This window comes from Oncorhynchus tshawytscha, linkage group LG06 (genome assembly GCF_018296145.1).
Source record: "Oncorhynchus tshawytscha isolate Ot180627B linkage group LG06, Otsh_v2.0, whole genome shotgun sequence".
Lineage (NCBI taxonomy): Eukaryota > Metazoa > Chordata > Actinopteri > Salmoniformes > Salmonidae > Oncorhynchus > Oncorhynchus tshawytscha.
Genome location: NC_056434.1, coordinates 69,028,280 through 69,053,121, shown reverse-complemented (window position 1 = coordinate 69,053,121; position 24,842 = coordinate 69,028,280). Strand labels below are relative to the sequence as shown.

At 43.5% G+C, this 24,842-nt stretch overlaps 1 protein-coding gene across 25 annotated transcripts in view; it reads left to right on the top strand.

The window, feature by feature from the left end:
• Nucleotides 1-8,533: 8,533 nt before the first annotated feature.
• Nucleotides 8,534-24,842, top strand: part of camk2g2 (calcium/calmodulin-dependent protein kinase (CaM kinase) II gamma 2) — a 106,215-nt gene continuing 89,906 nt past the window's right edge. For 7 of the 25 annotated variants that reach the window (XM_024424841.2, XM_024424843.2, XM_024424844.2 and 4 more), the window contains exons 1-2: nt 8,539-8,868; nt 10,918-11,012. In XM_024424841.2, coding sequence (XP_024280609.1) covers nt 8,804-8,868; nt 10,918-11,012 — 160 coding nt within the window. In that variant the 5' untranslated portion in view covers nt 8,539-8,803. Of the gene's footprint in view, nt 8,869-10,917; nt 11,013-24,842 lie in introns of all 25 variants that reach the window. The other 18 variants (XM_024424826.2, XM_024424824.2, XM_024424823.2 and 15 more) reach the window with 6 other exon arrangements.

The window sequence follows — 24,842 nt, the reverse complement described above, 5'->3', positions numbered from 1 at the left end:
CGCAACTCCCCCTCCTCCATCTCTCCTCTTCCCTCTCTCCTCTTCCCTCGCTCCCCTTCCCTCTCTCCTCCTCCCTCTCTCCTCTTCCCTCTCTCCTCTTCCCTCTCTCCTCCTCCCTCTCTCCTCTTCCCTCTTTCCTCCTCCCTCTCTCCTCTTCCCTCTCTCCTCCTCCCTCTCTCCTCTTCCCTCTCTCCTCCTCCCTCTCTCCTCTTCGCTCTCTCCTCTTCCCTCTCTCCTCCTCCCTCTCTCCTCTTCGCTCTCTCCTCTTCCCTCTCTCCTCTTCCCTCTCTCCTCTTCCCTCTCTCCTCCTCCCTCTCTCCTCTTCCCTCTCTCCTCTTCCCTCTCTCCTCCTCCCTCTCTCCTCCCAGGATCTGACATCCCACTGTTACCACCCACCACTCAACCCAGCACACCGCCTGCTGAAGTCTCGTCCGACAGGAACATCACAGAAAATGCTGCAATTAATATTGAGGCACCTCTGCACCGCTCTAATTAGGCTTTCATATCAGTCTGCCTCCCTGTAATTACAGAAGAAGCCAGAGCTCCTGTGTTCACCGCAAACACTCTGTAATCACTGGCACTCTCCCTCCACAATGCTGCCTGCCTGTAAAAGGCATGCCCAGTCCAGAAACAAAGCATTGCGTCAGTGAGAGAAATGCACTCACAAACAGGCACACACTATATCTCTCAACAACAAAAAACATACACAAACACTCATTGCTTAACACACACTCACAAATAAAGATACAGTGCCTTCGGATAGTAAAAAAATAAAAAAACAGAAATACCTTATTTCAGACCCTTTGCCATGAGACTCGAAATCAAGCTCAGGTGCGTCCTGTTTCCATTGATCATCCTTGAGTTGTTTCTACAACTTGATTAGTCCCCTTGTGGTAAATTCATTTGATTAGACAGGATTTGGAAAGGCACACACCTAAGGTCCCAATCAGGAATCAAGGGAAGAACCAGATGCAGACACGTTGAATAAACAATTGTTTAATAGTCCAAGGGGCAGACAAGAGACAGGTCAAGGCAGGCAAGGGTCAATAATCCAGAGATGGGGCAAGGGTACCAGTCGGCAGGCAGGCTCAGGGTCAGGCAGGAAGGTACAGAGACGGGACAGGCCAGGGTCAAAACCAGGATGGCGAGAAAAAGAGAGGCTGGGAAAAACAGGAGCTGACAGGACAAACACTGGTAAGCTGGACAAACAAGACGAACTGGCAACAGACAAACAGAGAACACTGGTATAAAAACACAGGGGATAATGGGGAAGATGAGCGACACCTGGAGGAGGATGGAGACAATCACAAAGACAGGTGAAACAGATCAGGGCGTGACAGTCCCACAGTTGACAGTGCATGTCAAAGTAAAAACCAAGCAATGAGGTCGAAGGAATTGTCCGTAGCGCTCCGAGACAGGATTGTGTCAAAGCACAGATCTGGGGAAGGGTACCACAAAATGTCTGCAGCATTGAAGGTCCCCAAGAACACAGTGGCCTCCATCATTCTTAAATTGAAGAAGTTTAGAACCACCAAGACTCTTCCTAGAGCTGGCTTCCCGGCCAAACTGAGCAATCTGGGGTGAGGGGCCTTGGTCAGAGAGATGACCAAGAACCCAATAGTCACTCTGAGAGAACTCCAGAGTTCCTCTGTGGAGATGGGAGAACCTTCCAGAAGGACAACCATCTCTGCAGCACTCCACCAATAGAGTGGCCAGACCGAAGACACTCCTCAGTTAAAGGCACATGACATCCCGCTTGAAGTTTGCCAAAAGACACCTAAAGGACTCCAACCACGAGAAACACAATTCTCTGGTCTGATTAAACCAAGATTGAACTCTTTGGTTTGAATGCCGTCACGTTGTCACAACTTCTGCCGAAGTCAACTCCTCTCCTTGTTCGGGCGGAGTTTGGCGGTCGATGTGGCCGGCTTTCTAGCCATCGCCGCTCCATTTTTCATGTATCCATTTGTTTTGTCTTGTTCCCTGCACACCTGGTTTTCATTCCCCAATCAATCTGCATTTATTTATTCCTCTGTTCCCCATCATGTTTTTGTGTAAGATTGTTTGTGTTACGTGTGTATTGTTGACGCGCCAGACTGGATTGTTTTTTCCGTGTTATTTTTCACAAAGATGTTTATTGTTAAACATAATTCTTGTGACTGTTTTGAGCGTTTTGCACTTTTGCCTAAATAGAGTGTGCGCCTGTTCACAAATCTCTGCTCTCCTGCACCTGACTTCGCTACCAGTACGCACACATTCTGACACACGTCTGGAGGAAACCTGGCACCATCCCTACGGTGGTGGTGGCAGCATCATGCTGTGGGAATGTTTTTCAGCAGCAGGGACTGGGAGACTAGTCAGGATCGAGGGAAAGATGAGCAAAGTACAGCGAGATCCTTGACGAAAACCTACTCCAGAGAGCTCAGGACCTCAGACTGGGGCAAAGGTTTACCTTCCAACAGGACAACGACCCAAAGCACACAGCCAAGACAATGCAGGAGTGGTTTTGGGACAAGTCTCTGAATGTCCTTGAGGTGTCCAGCCAGAATCCGGACTTGAACCAGATCGAACATCTCTGGAGAGACCTGAAAATATTTGTGCAGTGAAGCTCCCCATCCAATCTGACAGAGGTTGAGAGGATCTGCAGAAAAGAATGGGAGAAACTCCCCAAATACAGGTGTGCCAAGCTTGTAGCGTCATAAACAAGAAGACATGAGGCTATAATCGCTGCCAAAGGTGCTTCAACAAAGCACTGATTAAAGGGTCTGAATACTTACAGTACCATTCAAAAGTTTGGACACATCTACTCTTTCAAGGTTTTTTCTTAATGTTTTACTATTTTCCACATTGTAAAATAATAGTGAAGACACCAAAACTATTAACAAACACACATGAAATTATGTAGAAACCAAAAAAAATTCATATGGACTTGGTCTTTTACCAAATAGGGCTATCTTCTGTATACCACCCCTACCTTGTCACAACACAACTGACTGGCTCAAATGCATTAAGAAGGAAAGAAATTTCACAAATGAACTTTTAACAAAGCACACCTGTTAATTTAAATGCATTCCAGGTGACTACCTCATGAACCTGGTTGAGAGAATGCCAAGAGTGTGCAAAGCTGTCATCAAGGAAATGGGTGGCTACTTTGAAGAATCTCAAATATAAAATATATTTTGATTTGTTTAAAACTTTTTTGTTACTACATAATTCCATGTGTTATTTCATAGTTTTGATGTGTTCATTATTATTCTACGATGTAAATGTTTTTAAAAATAAAGAAAACCCCTTGAATGAGAAGGTGTATCCAAACTTATGACTGGAACTGTACGTAAATGTGATATTTCTGTTTTGTATTTTTTATAAATGTGAAAAAATTCTAAAAACCTGTTTTTGCTTTGTCATTATGGGGTATTGTGTGTAGATGGAGGGGAAAAAAGATTGAATCCATTTTAGAATAAGGCTGTAATGTACCAAAATCTGGAAAGAGTCAAGGGGTCTGAATACCTCCATAATGCACTGTAATTTCTCTGAACAGACATTGTTGAACAGAAGCACAGCTGTATACAAAAATACTTGCAGAGCATTCTGTCTGTCTCTCTCTCTACAGTTGCACGCATGTGTGCACAGACATGCTGTGAACAAGTCCTATTAACACTCTTCATAATACAATCATTAAAGCTAAGATAAACCTTTACAGCGAGCATGATATTACATAACAGGCATAATTCAATTCAGTCTTTTAAAAATGATGCTCCAACAACCTACAGTTAACGTGGCAATACTAACTTTTTGGGCAACCCTACCAAATTCACATAGAAATGTGAGTTATAGAGCTATTATTCTACTTGAAAGCTAGTCTAAGACCTGGTAGATATGTTCTATGTGCATTATTTATTTGCTTCCTATTCTTAAGTTATGTTTTTGCTTCTTTTACTTTCGGTTTTGTACACCAGCTTCAACCAGCTGAAACAACAATATTTTTGGTTATGCAAAATATTTTTCACAGGGGTTTAGATGGTACAATGATTCTCTACACTATACTATCTTATTTTGTCACAAAATCTGAAATTAGGCAAACTATTAGAGTTTCAGTAACCAGGAAATGGTGGAGCGATTTCTGCATAGTGCAACTTTTAATACTACGCTAAGACAAAAACAACAATTCATTTTTTCAATTTGCTCAACCTATAACCCCAGAGGGACAAGACACAGATTTGTCTTTCACAGCAGCAGCTCTCCGGTTTATGGGCGTGTTATGATGAATGCTACAGTAGGCAGCTCTTCCAGACTCCTGGAGAGATGGGAGTCACATATCCCTTGGGTGAATATGGAAGCTGGGGGAGGCCGGTGGCAGCTGGACACAGGGAGGGCATGGTGAGGATGAAGACCATGCTCTCAGCTTTTGAATCCTTGCCCATTCTCTACTTATCGGCTGTGCTCTACACACGTATGTCGGGAGATGGGAGAGGAGCTTCATCCCACAGCCTACAGTATAGTCAGGGCAAACAGAGGAAGATGCTGAAAGGCCATCAGTAGGAACATGGTGCAGGACAGGAGGAAATGTGTGGTTGGGTGTGAAGGTGACATGCAAAGGCAGCGTTGCGATCTGAAAGGAAGGTTGAGCCTTAGAGTGGCCTGGGAATCAGACGTTCTGAGAGACAGGGCAGGCATGAATTTGCTCGAATCGAATTGAACTGTATTTGTCACATGCTTCGTAAACAGGTGTAGATTAACAGCGAAATGCTTACTTAAGGGGCCTTCCCAACAACACAAAACATGGAAATACACAATGAGTAACGATACCGTGGCTATATACGCGGGGTACCAGTTCCAAGTTGATGTGCAGGGGTACAAAGTTGTTGAGGTAGATATCTACATATAGGTAGAGACAAAGCGACTAGGCAACAGGATAAATAATAAACAGTAACAGCAGTGTAGGTGAGGAGTCAAAAGAGATTATTGCAAAAAGGGTCAATGCAGATATCCCTAGTAACTATTGGTTAATTATTTAACTAACTATTTAGCGGTCTTATAGCTTGAGGGTAGAAACTATTCAGGGTCCTGTTGGTTCCAGATTTGGTGCATCAGTCTATGACTTTGGTGGCTGGAATCTTTGAAAATGTTTAGGGTCTTCCTCTGACACCTCTTGGTATTGAGGTTCTGGATGGCAGGGAGCTCGGCCCCAGTGATGTACTGGGCCGTACGCACTACCCTCTGTAGCGCCTTGCGATCAGATGCCAAGCAGTGCCATACCAAGTGGTGATGTAGCTAGTTAAAATGCTCTCAATGGTGCAGCTGTAGACATTTTTGAGGATCTGAGGGCCCATGACAAATCCAGTCCACGATCAGCGTAGTCCACGATCAGCTCCTTTCTCTTGTTGACATTGAGGGAGAGGTTGTTGTCCTGGCACAACACTTCCAGATCTCTGACCTCCTCCCTGTTGGCTGCCTCATTGTCGTCAGTGATCTGACCTACCAGCCTTGTGTTGTCTGCAAAGTGATGGTGTTGGAGTCATGCGCGGCCACGCAGTCATGGGTGAACAGGGAGCACAAGAAGGGACTAAGCACGCACCCCTGAGGGGCCCCTGTGTTGAGGGTCAGTGTGGTGGATGTGTTGTTGCCTACCCTCAACACCTGGGGGCGGCACGTCAGGAAGTCCAGGATCCAGTTGCTGTGGGAGGTGTTTAATCCCAGGGTCCTTAGCTTAGTGATGAGCTTGGAGGGCACAATGGTGTTGAATGCTGAGCTGTAGTCAATGAACAGCATTCTCATGTAGGTGTTCCTTTTGCCCAGGTGGGAAAGGGCAGTGTGGAGTGCAATAGAGATTGCGTCCTCTGTGGATCTGGGTGGTATGTGAATTGGAGTGGTTCTAGGGTGTCTGGGATGGTGGTGTTGATGTGAGCCATGACCAGCATTTTCATGGCTACAGAGGTGAGTGCTACGGGGTGATAGTCATTTAGACAGGTTACCTTGGCGTTCTTGGGCACAGGGACTATGGTGGTCTGTTTGAAACATGTCAGTGAAGACACTTTCCAGATGGTCAGCGCATGTTCTGAGTACGGTCCTGGTAATCTGTCTGGCCTTGCGGCTTTATGAATGTTAACCTGTTTAAAGGTCTTACTCACATCGGTTACGGAGAGCGTGATCACACAGTTGTCTGGAACAGCTGGTAGTCTCGTGCATAGTGCAGTGTTGCTATCCTCGATGCATGCATAGAGTTTATTTAGCTTGTTTGGTAGGCTCCCGTCACTGGACAGCTTGTGGCTGGGTTTCCCTTTGTAATCCGTGATAGTTTGCAAGCCCTGCCACATCCAACAAACGTCAGAGCTGGTGTAGTAGGATTCGATGTTGGTCCTTTATTGACACTTTGCCTGTTTGATAGTTCGTCGAAGGGCGTAGCGGGATGTCTTATAAGCGTCCGGATTAGTGTCCTGCTCATTGAAAGCGGCAACTCTAAGCCTTTAGCTCAGTGCAGATGTTGCCTGTAATCCATGGCTTCTGGTTGGGATATGTACCACAGGAGGCTGCTGAGGGGAGGATGGCTCATAATAATGGCATGAATTGAGTGAATGGAATGGTTTCAAACACATGGAAACGTCCTGTGATATGTATGTACAGTCACTGTAGGGACAATGTTGTTGATGCACTTATTAATGAAGCTGGTGACTGATGTGGTAAACTCCTCAATGCCATCGGATGAATCCCGGAACATATTCCAGTCTGTGTTACTGAAACAGTCCTGTAACTTAGCATCCGCTTCATCGGACCACTTCCATATTGAGCGAGTCACTGGTACTTCCTGATTGAGCTTTTGTTTTTATGCAGGAATCAGGAGGATAGAGTTATATTCAGATTTGCCAAATGGAGGGTGAGGTCGAGCTCTGTATGCATCTCTGTGTGTGGAGTAAAGGGGATCTAGAGTTTTTTTGCCTCTAATTGCACAGGTGACATGCTGGTAAAAAAATAGTGTAAAAGGATTGGAGTTTTCAAGCATTAAATTCACCAGACACTAGGAGCGCCGCCTCTGGGTGAGCATTTTCTTGTTTGCTTATAGCACTATATAGCATGTTGAGTGCTGTCTTCGTGCCAGCATCGGTTTGTGGTGGTAAATGAACCGCTACAAAAAATATAGATGAAAACTCTCTTGGTAAATAGTGTGGTCTACAGCTTATCATGAGGTATTCTAACTCAAGTGAGAAGAACCTCAAGACTTCCTTATATTAGAGATCATGCCCCAGTTATTTTGAACAAAGAGACACACACCACCTCATCTGAGCTTCTCCGACGCAGTCGTTCTGTCCAACCGATGCATAGAAAAACCAGCTAGATTTATATTTACCATGTCCTTGTTCAGTCACGACTCTGAGAAACATAGGATATTACAGTTCTTCAGAGCATTTTGATAAGGTAGTCTCAAACAGAGCTCATCCAGTTTATTCTCCCGTGACTGCAAGTTTGCCAATAGAACAGAGGGTAGAGGCGATTTATCCACTCTCCAACATAGTCTCATCAGGTATCCCGCACCCCGGACTCTATAGTGTCATCTCCTTCTTCGAGTGTCAGGGATTTGGGCCTGGTTGCAATAATCAATATGTATTTCGCCTCTGACTCATTGAAGTAAAAGTCCTCGTCCAAATGGAGGTTAGGGATAGCTGTTCTGATGTCCAAAAGCTATTTTCGGTCAACAAAAAGTTAAGATCAGCACAAATAAATACACAAAATAGCACAATTGGGCAGGAACCCGTAAAAAGGGTGTCATTCCCTCCAGCGCCATTATATGTGTGCTTTTGCAAGATGTGTTTGATTGTGATCAAATCAATTTCAATGCAGGGCATGTCAGTGTTACTCCTGATAGATCCATTTCAACCTACAACATCCACAAAAATCAGTCAAGGCCTACTGGAAGGCCTAGTCACTTCATACTATGATTTTCCAGAGAAATATCTTAATAGTAGGCACAGGCCTATCTTTACAGTATATTTACAGTTCAAATGCATATACTGACAAATATGGGAAATCTGCAACACTTACATTTCGATTGTAATTTAATGTGATCACTCATTTTGGGCTGCCATATCTTTTCACTTTACCTCTTGTCTTCCCTTGTAGGATAATGCCGTCCATTTGAGATGATCTGGGGTCAGTTTAACTTTATAATACCTAAAGTATTCATGCAAAGGAAGCTGATCCTAGATCAGTAGCGCTCGAGACCAGGGATCTCGCGTTGCTAGCCTTTTTCCTCTACCACAGCCATCACCACCACGGCTACTACCAAAGATGGTGGATAAATGAAGATAGTTCACTCAAGCCGTTTACCATTGAAAAATATTGTCAGTTCTCTGTTCCCAAAGACACCAAGCGCGACAGCAGCTGGCTGTTCTGTGTAGTGTATGTAAAGGTAATTTAACCAGAAAAAATGAGGGAGTGGGGTGTCTCGCTTCCTCTTCCGTCTCTGCTACTATCGCTCTCCTCTGCCTTCTCCCCTGGTTAATGCTAATATAGATCCTTGGGACGTCCCTTCCCTTCCCTTCCCTAAGCCCTGAACCCTAACCCTGACTTTACCCCCTACCCTTACCCTCATCTTGACCATAACCCTTACCTAACTCTAAACTTAACCTTAACCCCTAACCGTTTTAAATTTAAACTTAAATTGGGTGACGTCAGAGTTCAGAGTCCTCACAAGGATCCCGTTTAGACATCTTAGTTTTTTAGTATCTCCCTTTGAGTTTACGAGATCTCCCCCCGAATCCTGAGCGAGGCAGTCACCGAAACGAGAGGCGATACCCTCCTGCACAACATGGCTACAATTGTAACCTCGACCAGATTTACAGACGAATATCAGCTGTACGAGGAGCTCGGAAAGTAAGCTACATTAACACTATATAGTCCTATTTTACCTTTTCCTGTACTGCTTTGTAGACTATCATTGTGCATGTCTAGTCCACTGTTGACAAGACAGGTTGTCAAAAACAGGGAAGGCACCCCCCCCCGGGTCGTTAATTAAGCCAGTTTTATAGTCGAACAACATTTTATTATAATATATCTTGAGCTAGTACCGAATGGCTTGAGCATGAATGCGATTTGTACCGAATTTACAGTGGCTGCGTGTTATAGATATGTAGCGGATTATATATATAGTGTTGATTTATTTGAAGGCAGGACTTTCTCGTATAAATCATTTTAAAGACCCCCGAACCCTCTCCTCGTATCTATTTATTATAATTTCACTTTTCAGTATTATTTTGTAATTGGTAGTGAGCCACGCAGGAAGGAATGCTGCTCCACTTGTGTAACGATATACAGCCATTAACTATGTCATCCACATCGAAAATGTATCCACTGTGTTTCATTCTGTGCATTGTAACAAATAATTGCTACACACAAACCACCAAGTAGACAAATACTGTGTAACCCGTCTGCGTTATTTTTTGCAGTTAGCAGTGGCAATGGTGTACGTCCAACCACCTATAAACATTTTTTCCGGTTTCAAGTATGCATGATGACATGACATCATAATATAGACAGACCTATGATAGGCTTACTACACAATTCAGATAGCCTACAGTAGACTTTTCGTTATTTTCTCATGCTTTGGTTTATTTAAGCAATAAGGCACGTGGGGTTGTGGTATATGGCCAATATACCACGGCTAATGTATATTCTTTGCCTTTCGCTACAAGCACTATAACATCTGCTAAACACGTGTATGCGACCAATAAAATTTAATTTGGTTTGATTTGATTTGCTATTATAAACTGGTTACCAACGTAATTAGAGCAGTAAAAATAAATGTTTTGTCATACCCGTGTTATACGGTCTGATATACCACGGTTGTCAGTCAGCATTCAGGGCTCGAACCACACAGTTTATAATCTCAGATAGCTCACGTTTCTTTGCACAGTAGTTCATGTGTAGGCTTATGTCTCAGCCCTTCCACATTACAATTTGCTCTGAGCTGACTTTTATGCACAAGGAGCGAGTGAGGGCTCCCAAGTGGCACAGCGGTCTAAGGCACTGCATCTCAGTGTTTGAGGTGTCACTACAGACCCTGGTTTGATTCCAGGCTGTATCACAACTGGCCGTGATTGGAAGTCCCATAGGGCGGCACATAATTGGCCAGCATCATCCGGGTTAGGGTTTGGCCGAGGTAGGCCGTCACTGTAAATAAGAATGTGTCATAATAAACCGGAAATGTGTTACCTCTGGTTCGTTCAGCCCTTCCTATGGGGGAAATTAATTGGGTTTTGTGATAAACAATTCAAATAAAGTCTGAGGTTAACACAGGCTTAGGAGGTCTTATACATTTTGTACTATGAGATATTATTAGTCACTTAACATGACTGTTTTGATTACATAATTGCTTCAAAATTCACAAAAAGTGACAGCTGATTAAAATGATATCAGAACAAACCGTATAAAATCTCCTAAACCTGTGTTTACCATAGACCTTATTTTCAGTGTTTATCCAAAAAACCCTACGAAACCCCATTAGTTTCTCCATGGGCTTTGGTCAATGAGCCATGACGGAGTGAGTGCCTACAAAAACACGCCATTACTATTGCTCTCTATCACATGAAACATCATTTTATTATCACATGCCAAACAACAGTTATCACCATGCACTGCTTTGTATTGCCTTTTTGCACCTGTGTACCACAGTGATGGGCTATTTAGCTCTACTGTTGATTAGTTGTAACCTATTCATATTGCAACGTTTCTCATTTAAAACATGTAGGGGAGAGTGGGGTCAATTGTAACACTAATTTTACCTTCTACCATTTTCTTTATTACTCAGAGATGGATTGAATTAGACACAGTACTGATTTTGGTGGGTTGTATTTTGTTTGCGGTAGTGAGAGTTGTGACTTGAGCTCATGTAGCTGTTTTGTTTATTAATTTGTCTCACTACAGAGGCGCCTTCTCCGTTGTCCGGCGATGCGTTAAAAAGTCCAACGGCCAGGAATTTGCTGCTAAAATTATCAACACGAAAAAACTCTCAGCAAGAGGTAAGACAAAGGGGAAATATTACACCACTTACTATGTTGAGTGCATTGATGCCTGTGGCATTGTTTTGACTAATCAGATATAGTCCAATAGGAGATCGACACTGGAGGTAGTTTTCTCATTGTTAGTTTATTCAATTACCCATGTGCACATGAAAGCTCTTGATCCATTAAATATCTAGTTCAAGCAACATAATACAATTGCATTTTAGGTTAACATTACATACATAAACTTGTCAAAGGGTGTGTGCCAAGTTGCATCGTGTAGGCAAGTGCAGCATATTTTTGGGAGCTCCTTGTTCAATGAGATAAACAGAAGCATTCATCTCATGATGTTCCTGTCCAGCGGGACATATTGTTGCTGTGCCTGCCTACCCGCGACACAGTAGCTCTGCCATTGTGTCTGTGTGTGGTGCATTTGTTTATGCTCTACTCCTGCCCTCAGAAACCAAGTGTGTATGTGAATGTAGACTGCCAGAGGCCTTTTAGAAGCATCTGGAGCACCTTTGTGCTGTTTAGTCATAGCTGAAGTCACAATTCTACTCTTTGCTGCTCACGTTTTCTTCACAGAAATCTGGACCATACATAAATTAATAAGTGACCTTTAAGAGGCTTCACCTCTTATCACAAAACGATTTAGTCAAGGAACGGGATAATTTAATCCATAATTAAGGGTTGACTGTAAATTCATGTCCTTATGCAATTTTGGTGAATTTCAGTTTACGTTACACAATGTCACAATGTCTCCCCCTTCCACCTTGTGAGATCTCCTGATCAGAGACATGGGGTCCAGGCAGAAAAACACGTCCTCTTGGCCGGAGGAGACTGTCACATCTGCTCTAATCAAGCCTTGGCCAAGAGGACTGCATGGAGATACTCAGACGTGGCCAATCTGCCACTGCTACAGCAGCAGAAACAAAAAGCTATGGATCTATTTCGGGACACTACTAATACTTGTGCGTTTGGGTATCGAGTGGGCCCATCTCTTGTTTGCTCCTGACATTGTGATGGAGATGTTAATTTGATTTTTTTGGGCCGTTCTGTCTATGTCACTGCGCGCATTAGTGCATAAATTGCAATGACTAAGGGTACTGAAACTCCAAATAACTACGCCATGCTTGTTAGACTGTAATTACACTGCAATTCCATGTTTGCGTCATCAATTCTTCGGGGGCATTGTTGTCGAAGCCCTTGCTTGCGTCAAGCCCGGCTGCCAGTAAATGACTCCAAGAAGAAATCTTCCTGAAGCACAGTCTTACTGTAGCTGTGCTGACTGGGTATTGACCTATTAAACCAAGCAGTCTTCAACTAAAAGTCTTAATAGTATCTCAACAGTGGCCACACTGTTGCAGATAATGGTCTCCCTGCCATGACTTGAGAGGGCTTTAGCTATGGCGATGGAGAGGGAGTGGAGGTTGTTTGATTATTATGAGAATTACAGAGGCCAGGTCTGGGTGTGAGATTGTGCTGTCCTCTGGGGATGCAAGCTGAATTACAATAGGCCCCACTTTCCCCTCTGCAACGGTCTCAACGGATAGGCCAGTAAACAAAGAATTTCTTTAAAATTGCCTTAAAAAACAACTGGTAATTAGATCTGCTGTGTTTCAGCTGCGTCTGGCAGAGATCCCGTCAAGTAACCTGGCAACTGGGTTCTTGAAACTGTTCATCACGTTGAATAGCACAGAATGAGAGGAACGCTCCAGTCCTATTGAGCTGAATAAAGGAGAAGAGAGGAGGGCCAAGTTAAGCCAGATCCCCTTGCTGCGCTTATCTCCCTACAGCTCCTCATGCCCACTGCCCCATTCTTATGTCTCTGCGTGCAGTTTGAAGGAAGTTTAAGGAAGTTTTTTGTGATCCATTGTTAACTAGCATTCATGCAAATACTGGAAGCATATGGGATCAGCTAGCTGATTGCGCTAACTCTAGCTGATCCCAGATTCTTCCAGTCATTCTGCTAACGCTAGTTAGCAATTGCTTGTGAAACTACTGTCAACTTCCCTCAAACTGCACGCAGAGACATAAAAATAGTATCCATGAGTTCATCTGACACTGGGAAAGTAGCTAAATTGTCACAATATCCCTTTAATCAGAGCTGAAGGCCCTGGACATGCCAATGTGTTTTACAGAAACAGAAGCTGTAATAATTTCCCTCAGATCTACCATCCATCTAGACATGGGGCAGAGCCTCCACTGCCAGCAGCGCTTTATTTATGTATAAGATTAACTAGGGAGAAAGACGGAACAATCTAGAGAAGACAAACAAGCTTAGGCTGCTGCTATTAGCTGACAGTGTGTGTGTGTGTGTGTGTGTGTGTGTGTGTGTGTGTGTGTGTGTGTGTGTGTGTGTGTGTGTGTGTGTGTGTGTGTGTGTGTGTGTGTGTGTGTGTGTGTGTGTGTGTGTGTGTGTGTGTGTGCGTGCGTGCGTGCGTGTGCTGCTTACTCCATGCATCTACTGTAGGTTGGAATGCGAGGAAGCAACAGTATACCTCTCCCTCAGCTGTCCTCTTCCAGGCTATTTGATTGCGACAGTCTACCAGAGCTGCTGTCAAATGTCAATACCTCAACTCTTAATTCAAACCATGTGAAATGCGGCCCAGCCGATGAGTGTTTTAAGTGTCAGCTGAGGTGCTGGATGTCAACCCTCTCACACACACCCCTTTATACAACATTTTTTTATTTTTTTTATTTTTATTTTTTACATAAGTACATATTGGTTGGTTTAATACACAGTGCACCCTTTGCATAATGCACTATTTCAGGCCATAAACTCTCATGTCTGTAAGATTATGTCATTGTATGTTTCTGAGGCTGATCTGCCCAGGCCAGTAGGACTGGGCATATATTGAATGTGGTCTGTCATATTAAGGCTTTTGACAGTCAGTAACATCTCATCCACACACTTTCTTAAACACACACACACACACACACACACACACACACACACACACACACACACACACACACACACACACACACACACACACACACACACACACACACACTTGGTGTCATAAAAATTCAGTTTGTCCTATTAAAAATTCACCAGGGCAGTACTGCCACGTTTATCAGGCCTCCGCCAATCGACCTCCAGCAAGCAGCGCAGAGGAAGCCTTCCAATGCCCTGATAACACGCCTGCCTGGGCCACGATACGGCAGTTGATCTTTGGAGAGGAGGACACTGAGGGAGAGGAAGAGAGAGAGATCAAGAGATGGGGAGAGAGCAAGAGAAAGAGGGAGGGAGGGAGGGAGGGAGAGAGATTGGGAGGAGGGAAAGAGACAGAGAGACAGGGAGAGAGAGAGAGCGAAAGAGACACTGTGAATTTTTTATGACACCAAGCCCTGTGTGTGTGTGTTTAAGAGAGAGTATATGGGTGCAGGGTTTGGATCAGGGTAGGTGTGGGATGAAATATCATAACATAACCATAATACCCCCTCATACAGCCCATTCCCCTTCTTATTTTGTGGGGCATAAACACAGGCCAATTAGTGGGGAGCAAGAGTGTGTTTTCACTGGATGGCAGCAGTGGGGGGAGGTGTGGGTGTGTGTGTGTGTGTGTGTGTGTTTGTGGGTGTGTGTGTGTGTGTGTTTGTGTGTGTGTGTGTGTGTGTGTGTGTGTGTGTGTGTGTGTGTGTGTGTGTGTGTGTGTGTGTGTGTGTGTGTGTGTGTGTGTGTGTGTGTGTGTGTGTGTGTGTGTGTGTGTGTGTGTGTGTGTGTGTGTGTGTGTGTGCGCGTGCGTGCGTGCGTGCGTGCGTGCGTGCGTGTGTGTCACTAACCACTTATGTGTGGATGTGTATTTCTGGGGCTTCTCTCTCACGCCTGAATGGCAAAGGCCTTTTCCCAGTCTTCTGTCCTGTTTTCTCTCTCAGTCTGTCCTTAATAGACCTTCCTCTCCCAGGCTTCTTGTGTGCTGGGTGATTATTGTGATTCAAGAGATATCATTAGGTGTATGCATAAGGAAAGTCCCTATTTGCACATATTTAGCATTGTTAGGACATGGTTCTGTGGAACTACTGTACGATACCAGTATCGTTATACTCAGAGGTATCGTGGCAAGGGAACAAAACATGAAGCAGATTCAATTTCCTGAGGAAAACAGTCCTAATGTTGGAAACAAACAGCCTTATGTTGTCACCCAGAATCACATGTTTATTTTCCAAGCTATATAACTCAATATTTTACATACTGTAGGTTTTTTAAAGGACCAAAAGTGTATTGTGCAAAGCTGTCATCAAGGCAAAGGGTGGCTACTTTGAAGAATCTCAAATTTTAAATATATTTTGATTTGCTTAACACTTTTTTGGTTACTACATGATTCCATATGTGTTATTTCATAGTTTTGATGTCTTCACTAGTATTCTACAATGTAGAAAATAGTAAAAATAAAGAAAAACCCTTGAATGAGTAGGTGTTTCCAAACATTTGACTGATAGTGTACATGGACTCCGATATGATACAGGAACAATAGTTTTAGTTTGAAACGATTCGGTGCGTTTTGATTAGTGGAACGAATCAATGCGATTTGGTTCGATATGATTCAATGCACTAACAATTATTGCATGAACACATAAATTTTCATTTCTAAATGAATATCTGATATAGATGGAGCTGTCTGAGGTGACTTTTCTGAGCTGAGTGGCCCTGGTGTGTGTGTGTGTGTGTTGTATGAATGAATTAATGATTTCTCCTTACTCGGTCGGGCTTTGACCACTGGTATCACATAAACACAAATACGACATGGAGAATGCATAGAATTGCAGGAAATTGGCTTAAAAACACTAAAACAAATAGCTTTAAAACTGCAACATTTTCTCTCCGCCAACAAGAGGGATGTGAACAGTTCCGGGTCGCATGGTTTGCAAAGTGGGGGGTTGTTACTATGCCGATAAATTACATTATCCATCCGGACATTTGCCACCTAGGAAATTTGTATGACCGGACCTTCTGAAATAGTACTTGATGTAATTTGTGAGCTGAGCAATAGGGCAGACTGAGCATCTAAATGCTCATCACCCACTTATTAACTCTGTCATGTAGCAGATTAAAATATTTTGCGCTAGGAGTATGTCAATATTTATCTTTTGAAATGAGATATGACATACAGTACATAGCCAGTCTTAGAACTCCCTCTCCCAGATCCGGGAGAATTGTCATCAACTGACACTAATTAGCATAATGCAACAGACAAAAAATATTACTAGAAAATATTCATATTCATGAAATCACAAGTGAAATATATTGAAACACAGCTTAGCCTTTTGTTAATCACCCTGTCATCTCAGATTTTGACATGATGCTTTACAGCCAAAGCAAGACAAGCATTTGTGTAAGTTTATCGATAGCCTAGCATAGCATTATGCCTAGCTAGCAGCAGGCAGCTTGGTCACGAAAATCAGAAAAGCAATCCAATTAAATCGTTTACCTTTGATGAGCTTCGGATGTTTTCACTCACGAGACTCCCAGTTAGACAGCAAATGTTAATTTTGTCCCATAAAGATGATTTTTTATAGCCGAAATCCTCCGTTTGTACTTCACGTTTGGTTGAGAAATCCACCGGAAACTGCGGTCACGACAACGCCAAAAAAATATTCCAAATTAGATCCATTAATATCGACAGAAACATGGCAAACATTTTTTTAATAATAAATCCTCAAGGTATTTTTCAAATATCTATTCGATAATATATCAACCGGGACAGGTGGCTTCTTAGTAGGAAAGGGAGAAACAATGGCCGCATTTGTCTTTTACGCACAAAACACTCTGAGAGCCTCCAGCTGACCACTGACACAATGTTGTCGTTCAGGCTAATTTTTCAAAAATAAAAGCCTGAAACGATGTATTGTGACACTAGACACATTAGGGAAGCCATAGTAAAAGGAATCTGGTTGATATCTCATTCACTGCTCAATAGGGACGCATAGGAACGCAGAGCTTTCTAAATAAGAGTCCCTTCCTGATTGGATTTTTCTCAGGCTTTCGCCTGCAATATCAGTTCTGTTATACTCACAGACAATATTTTTACAGTTTTGGAAACTTTAGAGTGTTTTCTATCCTAAGCTGTCATATTCTAGCATCTTGTCCTGACAAAATAGTCCATTTACTTTGGGAACGTTATTTTTCCAAAAATGAAAATAGTGCCCCCTAGTTTCAAAAGGTTATTAATATAACACCGTTTTGGATACCACCCCCGTGTCAAAAGCAAATGGTTTGACCGTTTGGAACTTTATGAAGGAGAACTGTTCTCTTCTCCCGGCTCGCAAAAATTATTGCAGTCCTAAGTGAAATTACACCTTTACCCAGTTCATGTAAAAATGACCAAATGCTGTTTAAAGCAGAACTACCAAAAATATTTTGTACAGTGAACCTGGTAATCAAAAGCCCCAGTCAGCAGTTAGATGTGCAATCAGCAAGATGTGAGTTGTGTCCACTCCGGTAGCCTACACAGCCCCACCGGTAAAACACAATTCTCTACAGCACATTTGGTAACAATGACCCAGGAAATTACATTGGTTGTCCCTCAATTAATAAAAACCTATGATTTAATATTGCGAAAGCCATTTTACAAACATCTGAATGCTGAAGGTGCTGCGCAGATGAAGCCTACGAATATTAGAGCAGGGTTAGGGTACGCCTAGCTCTCGTTGACGCGAGCAGCTGCGTCTCCCGCTCTGTGAGCATAGTTGTTATCTGACTAGATCAATGTCATACCCAGTCACATGCATACAAGTCTGATAGGAGGAAGGAGAGGACGCATCAATTCAGTCACAACAGATAAGAGGTATTTTCGGAACAAGGCAGAAAACATTTATATGAGTAAAATGCGTTAGAGAAGCAGAGATTCGTAATTTTTGAATGGGTTTCTTACCGATGCATGCTTCATTTGGATCGGTTCAAGCTCCAGCAGACTGATGCACTCGCATTTTAAACATTTGAACCAGGGACCGATGCATATCGGTAAATCATTTCATCCCTACAGATAATGCTATTAAAAGACTGATGTTGTCCTTCAAAATGGGCCCCCCAAAAAATAACAATACTAATTACTTATATAAAGATAGCTTGGGATCAAATTTGTAGCTTGCTTGTGACTGAATAAATTGTGATCATTTTTCGGGGACAGTATCCCTCTGTTCCTCAGCATCTTTTTCAGCACAGCCAGTACTTTTCTGACTCACACAGTGACCTCACAAATGAAGTGCTCATTTGTTCTGTGGTGGGGATCGCTACTAGTGACATTCCATTAGACGACATTACATTACACTCTATTATATTAGACTGGATCTGATTAATTACTTCTGCTGGAATCCTCATATAGGCTCTCTATGGTCAACTGTGTGTTTAGTGTTTTCTGTATTTGAGTCATACTGGAGTCCTGATTTGTGGCTACTAAGCCTCAGGTTTTTATTGCTTTTCTCCACTTGTCATTCCTCTGCTGCTGCTGCAATATGGAATCTATCTCAGCACAGAGACTGAATGCCTGAAGTTGGTATTTTTTTCTCCCTTTAAAAAACTGAAATCGTGTGTCTCTCTCTCTCCGCCCACCCGCTTGGCTGAAACCCCAACCCCCAGAGATTAAGGAACAGAGATGTGTGTGTGGGTGTGTGTGTGTAATCCAAGGAGAATGAAAACTCCTCACTCCCAGAACTGAGAAGTGTCAAGTCATGATTACTCATAGTTAGGGGTAGGTGGCTGGACGTGGGGATGTACAGGCACTGTTCAGTCCAATTTACCCTGGATTCAGGCAGAATGAGGAAGCACCACGCACTGCAGAACTGTGTCCTTATTCCTGGCTTCAGTAGGAAGAATTGCTGGGTTTGTGTTTGCTACTTTCTTTTTGCTTCCTCTGAGGGGGGTGGTCCATGACTACCCTGAAGAATCAAGGCCCTTTCTGAATTGTTGCTCTGGATGTGGAGGTGTTTGTGTGCGCGTGCGTACCCTGCACACACTCCCTCTCTCTCTCTCTCTCTCTCTCTCTCTCTCTCTCTCTCTCTCTCTCTCTCTCTCTCTCTCTCTCTCTCTCTCTCTCTCTCTCTCTCTCTCTCTCTCTCTCTCTCTCTCTCTCTCTCTCTCTCTCTCTCTCTCTGTGTGTGTGTGTGTGTGGTTGGAAAGGGTGTCAAGTGTGTGTAGTGTAGTATTAGGTACCTGCGTTTCATAGTGAGCCTGCCAGACCAGGCCATGGCTGTGGATCTCCGAGCCTCTGAGGCACGTAATAGGATAACCCCAGCCTGATCGCAGAGACACGTCGTGACACCCTCAATCAACCTGTCGCCTGGCAATGATCAACCCTACTACCACTACTGTTACTGTCTACTTGACCTAGTCTGGCCTGTATTGATCTAGAACACCAGACATTATACAGAAATCACAAAATATAAACATGCTAAAGTATGATTTACTATACTATACCATACTACACTACACTACACTAGGGCTGGGCGATATAATGTTTAATAATGTTTACATACTGTTTTACCCACTTTTTATGTATATACTGTATTCTAGTCAAAGCTCATGGATTTGTGTGTATTGTTTTGTATTGTTAGGTATTACGGCACTGTTGGAGCTAGGAACATAAGCATTTCGCTACACCCGCGATAACATCTGCTAAATATGTGTACGAGACCAATAAAATGTTACTTGGCCAAAACAACATATACCAATATTTTTCTCCTTTTTGACAGTATGGCATTTTATTTATGTATGCTATTTTATGTTCCGTAATAAACAGGTTCTAAATATGTTTATGATCAGTACTTGAATCTCAACAAATGAATTTGAAGTGGTTTTAATGGCCTTTTTCCAATTATGATGGTTTTATACTATAACAACTATAACAACATAACTGACAGCGAAATAGTCCAATTTGTAGAACTTTTCATTCAATTTAGTGCTGTATCATAATATCGTTATAGACGGTATTGTGAATATCCTTACCTGTATGTGGATCCATACCGGTATACTGGTATTCACGATATATCGCCCAGCCCTCTAGTACACTACACTTTTATATACTATACACAGTCCACACTTAGTTACCCAAGATAAGTACTATAACTGTGGAGTGTTTCTGGGTTTCTTTTTTTACATTCAGGGGCCTAATGACTAAACGGTTGTATAAAGTGGTTTCATTGGCTGCTGCTCTGTTTGAATTGCTCAGTTTATATGGCCATTTAACAGAACAGAGCCGAGGACCATGTTTATTGGCCGGTAGTCTTCTGTGACCTGGGCTAACACTACAACTACTCACAATGGACAGGATTACACTGGCGAACATTGTGTGCTGCTGCTGGACAATCTGCTGGTTTATTGTAGCCTTTTTCAGTCTGTCTGTGCCACCAACAAGAGTCACTAAATAGTTGAGTGAGGGATGCTTTCGTTGGGCACAATTGTTTCTCTGTGTGAGAGATAAGGCAGGGCCCTATTGGGTAATGTGGGGGTGTAATCCTCAACTCCAGTTTATAATCGTTCTCTAAATGTTTGTCTATTCTCTCTCTTTATAAGTCTGTCTTTATCCGCTTGAGACTGTATAACATGCAAATACATGTTATACATGCACGCACACATGCATGCACGCAAACACACACACACACACACACACACACACACACACACACACACACACACACACACACACACACACACACACACACACACTATATCTATGTGTATGCTGTCGCTCTTGTCCCTCACTGACAGCTGCAGTATTTCTTAAGAGGATGTCTGCCCCTCGTGAGCACAAGATAAATGTAGGCACTTTAGTGTCTTGGCCAGTGGCCCTAGATGCCCCAGTGGCCCTAGATGCCCCACAAAGCATGCAGAGCCCTGCTCCATGGCCCAGTGTTGGAATGGCCTTGTCCTTCGTTAGAACCTAAAAGCATTGTTAAATCTCAGAGCTGTTATTTACCGACTGCCTCAGACCACTCGTAGAACAGCTAAGTGCGTCGTTAGATTTGTTTTTTTCCCCTACCGCGTCACTTTATACACAGAATATCTCTGCTAAACATAGCATCAAGGTGTTTATCTGTCTCTATATGACCGCTGATAACTTCACAAGGAAGTTGACTACAAATACAAAGTTACTAATGACTGCAATGGTTATTAACAAGCAAAGGATATAAATGAACACTGAGATGACTGCATTAAAATATAAATAGCCTATCTACAGTATAGGCTACATAAGCTTCTATATTTCAATGATATTGATTATTCTGCTATTTGGCTAATGTCACATTTTTGCCTGAAAATATTAAATAAATATAAATATATATATAAATATAAATATAGTTATGTGTAGCCTAACGTGCGCAACGATGTGCTAAATCTCCATTTTGTGCATTTTTATAGACCCTTTTCCAGTACATGAAACATTGACGTAATGCACAGACTCTTGGCGGAAAAGCCATCAACATAGCACATCCCCATTCAACATAGCGATTTTATAACTTCTAAACAAAATAACTTTTTGGGGTTCTCATACGCTTACAATGATGTTTGGAATCTTGCTTGAACAGTCGCTAAGATTCTATTGGGGATGCAGCAGTTGTTAGCTAGAAGGCTAACGCTCATTGATATAGGCTGTAGCAAAAGCTAGCCAAAGATCCATTTTACTGCTTGAAGTTTAAGTGTTTTTTAAAAAGTATAATGCAGTTTATTTGCACTGACACTGACATTATATTATTAAGCAGGACATTCATATGAGCCTTCAAATCCAATTATAATCATGTGAAATGCGCTCATAAGAAACATGTAAATAGAGGCTTTTTTTTGCTGGCGTTCTACAAATCAAATCAAATCAAATCAAATCAAATTTTATTTGTCACATACACATGGTTAGCAGATGTTAATGCGAGTGTAGCGAAATGCTTGTGCTTCTAGTTCCGACAATGCAGTAATAACGAGCAAGTAATCTAACTAACAATTCCAAAAAAAAACTACTGTCATACACAGTGTAAGGGGATAAAGAATATGTACATAAGGATATATGAATGAGTGATGGTACAGAGCAGCATAGGCAAGATACAGTAGATGATATCGAGTACAGTATATACATATGAGATAAGTATGTAAACCAAGTGGCATAGTTAAAGTGGCTAGTGATACATGTATTACATAAGGATGCAGTCGATGATATAGAGTACAGTATCAACGTATGCATATGAGATGAACAATGTAGGGTAAGTAACATTATATAAGGTAGCATTGTTTAAAGTGGCTAGTGATATATTTACATCATTTCCCATCGATTCCCATGATTAAAGTGGCTGGAGTAGAGTCAGTGTCATTGACAGTGTGTTGGCAGTAGCCACTCAATGTTAGTGATGGCTGTTTAACAGTCTGATGGCCTTGAGATAGAAGCTGTTTTTCAGTCTCTCGGTCCCAGCTTTGATGCACCTGTACTGACCTCGCCTTCTGGATGGCAGCGGGGTGAACAGGCAGTGGCTCGGGTGGTTGATGTCCTTGATGATCTTTATGGCCTTCCTGTAGCATCGGGTGGTGTAGGTGTCCTGGAGGGCAGGTAGTTTGCCCCGGTGATGCGTTGTGCAGACCTCACTACCCTCTGGAGAGCCTTACGGTTGAGGGCGGTGCAGTTGCCATACCAGGCGGTGATACAGCCCGCCAGGATGCTCTCGATTGTGCATCTGTAGAAGTTTGTGAGTGCTTTTGGTGACAAGCCGAATTTCTTCAGCCTCCTGAGGTTGAAGAGGCGCTGCTGCGCCTTCCTCACGATGCTGTCTGTGTGAGTGGACCAATTCAGTTTGTCTGTGATGTGTATGCCGAGGAACTTAAAACTTGTTACCCTCTCCACTACTGTTCCATCGATGTGGATGGGGGGGTGTTCCCTCTGCTGTTTCCTGAAGTCCACAATCATCTCCTTAGTTTTGTTGACGTTGAGTGTGAGGTTATTTTCCTGACACCACACTCCGAGGGCCCTCACCTCCTCCCTGTAGGCCGTCTCGTCGTTGTTGGTAATCAAGCCTACCACTGTTGTGTCGTCCGCAAACTTGATGATTGAGTTGGAGGCGTGCATGGCCACGCAGTCGTGGGTGAACAGGGAGTACAGGAGAGGGCTCAGAACGCACCCTTGTGGGGCCCCAGTGTTGAGGATCAGCGGGGAGGAGATGTTGTTGCCTACCCTCACCACCTGGGGGGCCCCGTCAGGAAGTCCAGTACCCAGTTGCACAGGGCGGGGTCGAGACCCAGGGTCTCGAGCTTGATGACGAGCTTGGAGGGTACTATGGTGTTGAATGCCGAGCTGTAGTCGATGAACAGCATTCTCACATAGGTATTCCTCTTGTCCAGATGGGTTAGGGCAGTGTGCAGTGTGGTTGAGATTGCATCGTCTGTGGACCTATTTGGGCGGTAAGCAAATTGGAGTGGGTCAAGGGTGTCAGGTAGGGTGGAGGTGATATGGTCCTTGACTAGTCTCTCAAAGCACTTCATGATGACGGATGTGAGTGCTACGGGGCGGTAGTCGTTTAGCTCAGTTACCTTAGCTTTCTTGGGAACAGGAACAATGGTGGCCCTCTTGAAGCATGTGGGAACAGCAGACTGGTATAGGGATTGATTGAATATGTCCGTAAACACACCGGCCAGCTGGTCTGCGCATGCTCTGAGGGCGCGGCTGGGGATGCCGTCTGGGCCTGCAGCCTTGCGAGGGTTAACACGTTTAAATGTCTTACTCACTTCGGCTGCAGTGAAGGAGAGACCGCATGTTTCCGTTGCAGGCCGTGTCAGTGGCACTGTATTGTCCTCAAAGCGGGCAAAAAGTTATTTAGTCTGCCTGGGAGCAAGACATCCTGGTCCGTGACTGGGCTGGGTTTCTTCCTGTAGTCCGTGATTGACTGTAGACCCTGCCACATACCTCTTGTGTCTGAGCCGTTGAATTGAGATTCTACTTTGTCTCTGTACTGGCGCTTAGCTTGTTTGATAGCCTTGCGGAGGGAATAGCTGCACTGTTTGTATTCAGCCATGTTACCAGACACCTTGCCCTGATTAAAAGCAGTGGTTCGTGCCTTCAGTTTCACACGAATGCTGCCATCAATCCACGGTTTCTGGTTAGGGAATGTTTTAATCGTTGCTATGGGAACGACATCTTCAACGCACGTTCTAATGAACTCGCACACCGTATCAGCGTATTCGTCAATGTTGTTGTCTGACGCAATACGAAACATCTCCCAGTCCACGTGATGGAAGCAGTCTTGGAGTGTGGAGTCAGCTTGGTCGGACCAGCGTTGGACAGACCTCAGCGTGGGAGCTTCTTGTTTTAGTTTCTGTCTGTAGGCAGGGATCAACAAAATGGAGTCGTGGTCAGCTTTTCCGAAAGGGGGGCGGGGCAGGGCCTTATATGCGTCGCGGAAGTTAGAGTAACAATGATCCAGGGTCTTTCCACCCCTGGTTGCGCAATCGATATGCTGATAAAATTTAGGGAGTCTTGTTTTCAGATTAGCCTTGTTAAAATCCCCAGCTACAATGAATGCAGCCTCCGGATAAATCGTTTCCAGTTTGCAGAGAGTTAAATAAAGTTCGTTCAGAGCCATCGATGTGTCTGCTTGGGGGATATATACGGCTGTGATTATAATCGAAGAGAATTCTCTTGGTAGATAATGCGGTCTACATTTGATTGTGAGGAATTCTAAATCAGGTGAACAGAAGGATTTGAGTTCCTGTATGTTTCTTTCATCACACCATGTCACGTTGGCCATAAGACATACGCCCCCGCCCCTCTTCTTACCAGAAAGATGTTTGTTTCTGTCGGCGCGATGCGTGGAGAAACGCGCTGGCTGCACCGCTTCGGATTGCGTCTCTCCAGTGAGCCATGTTTCCGTGAAGCAGAG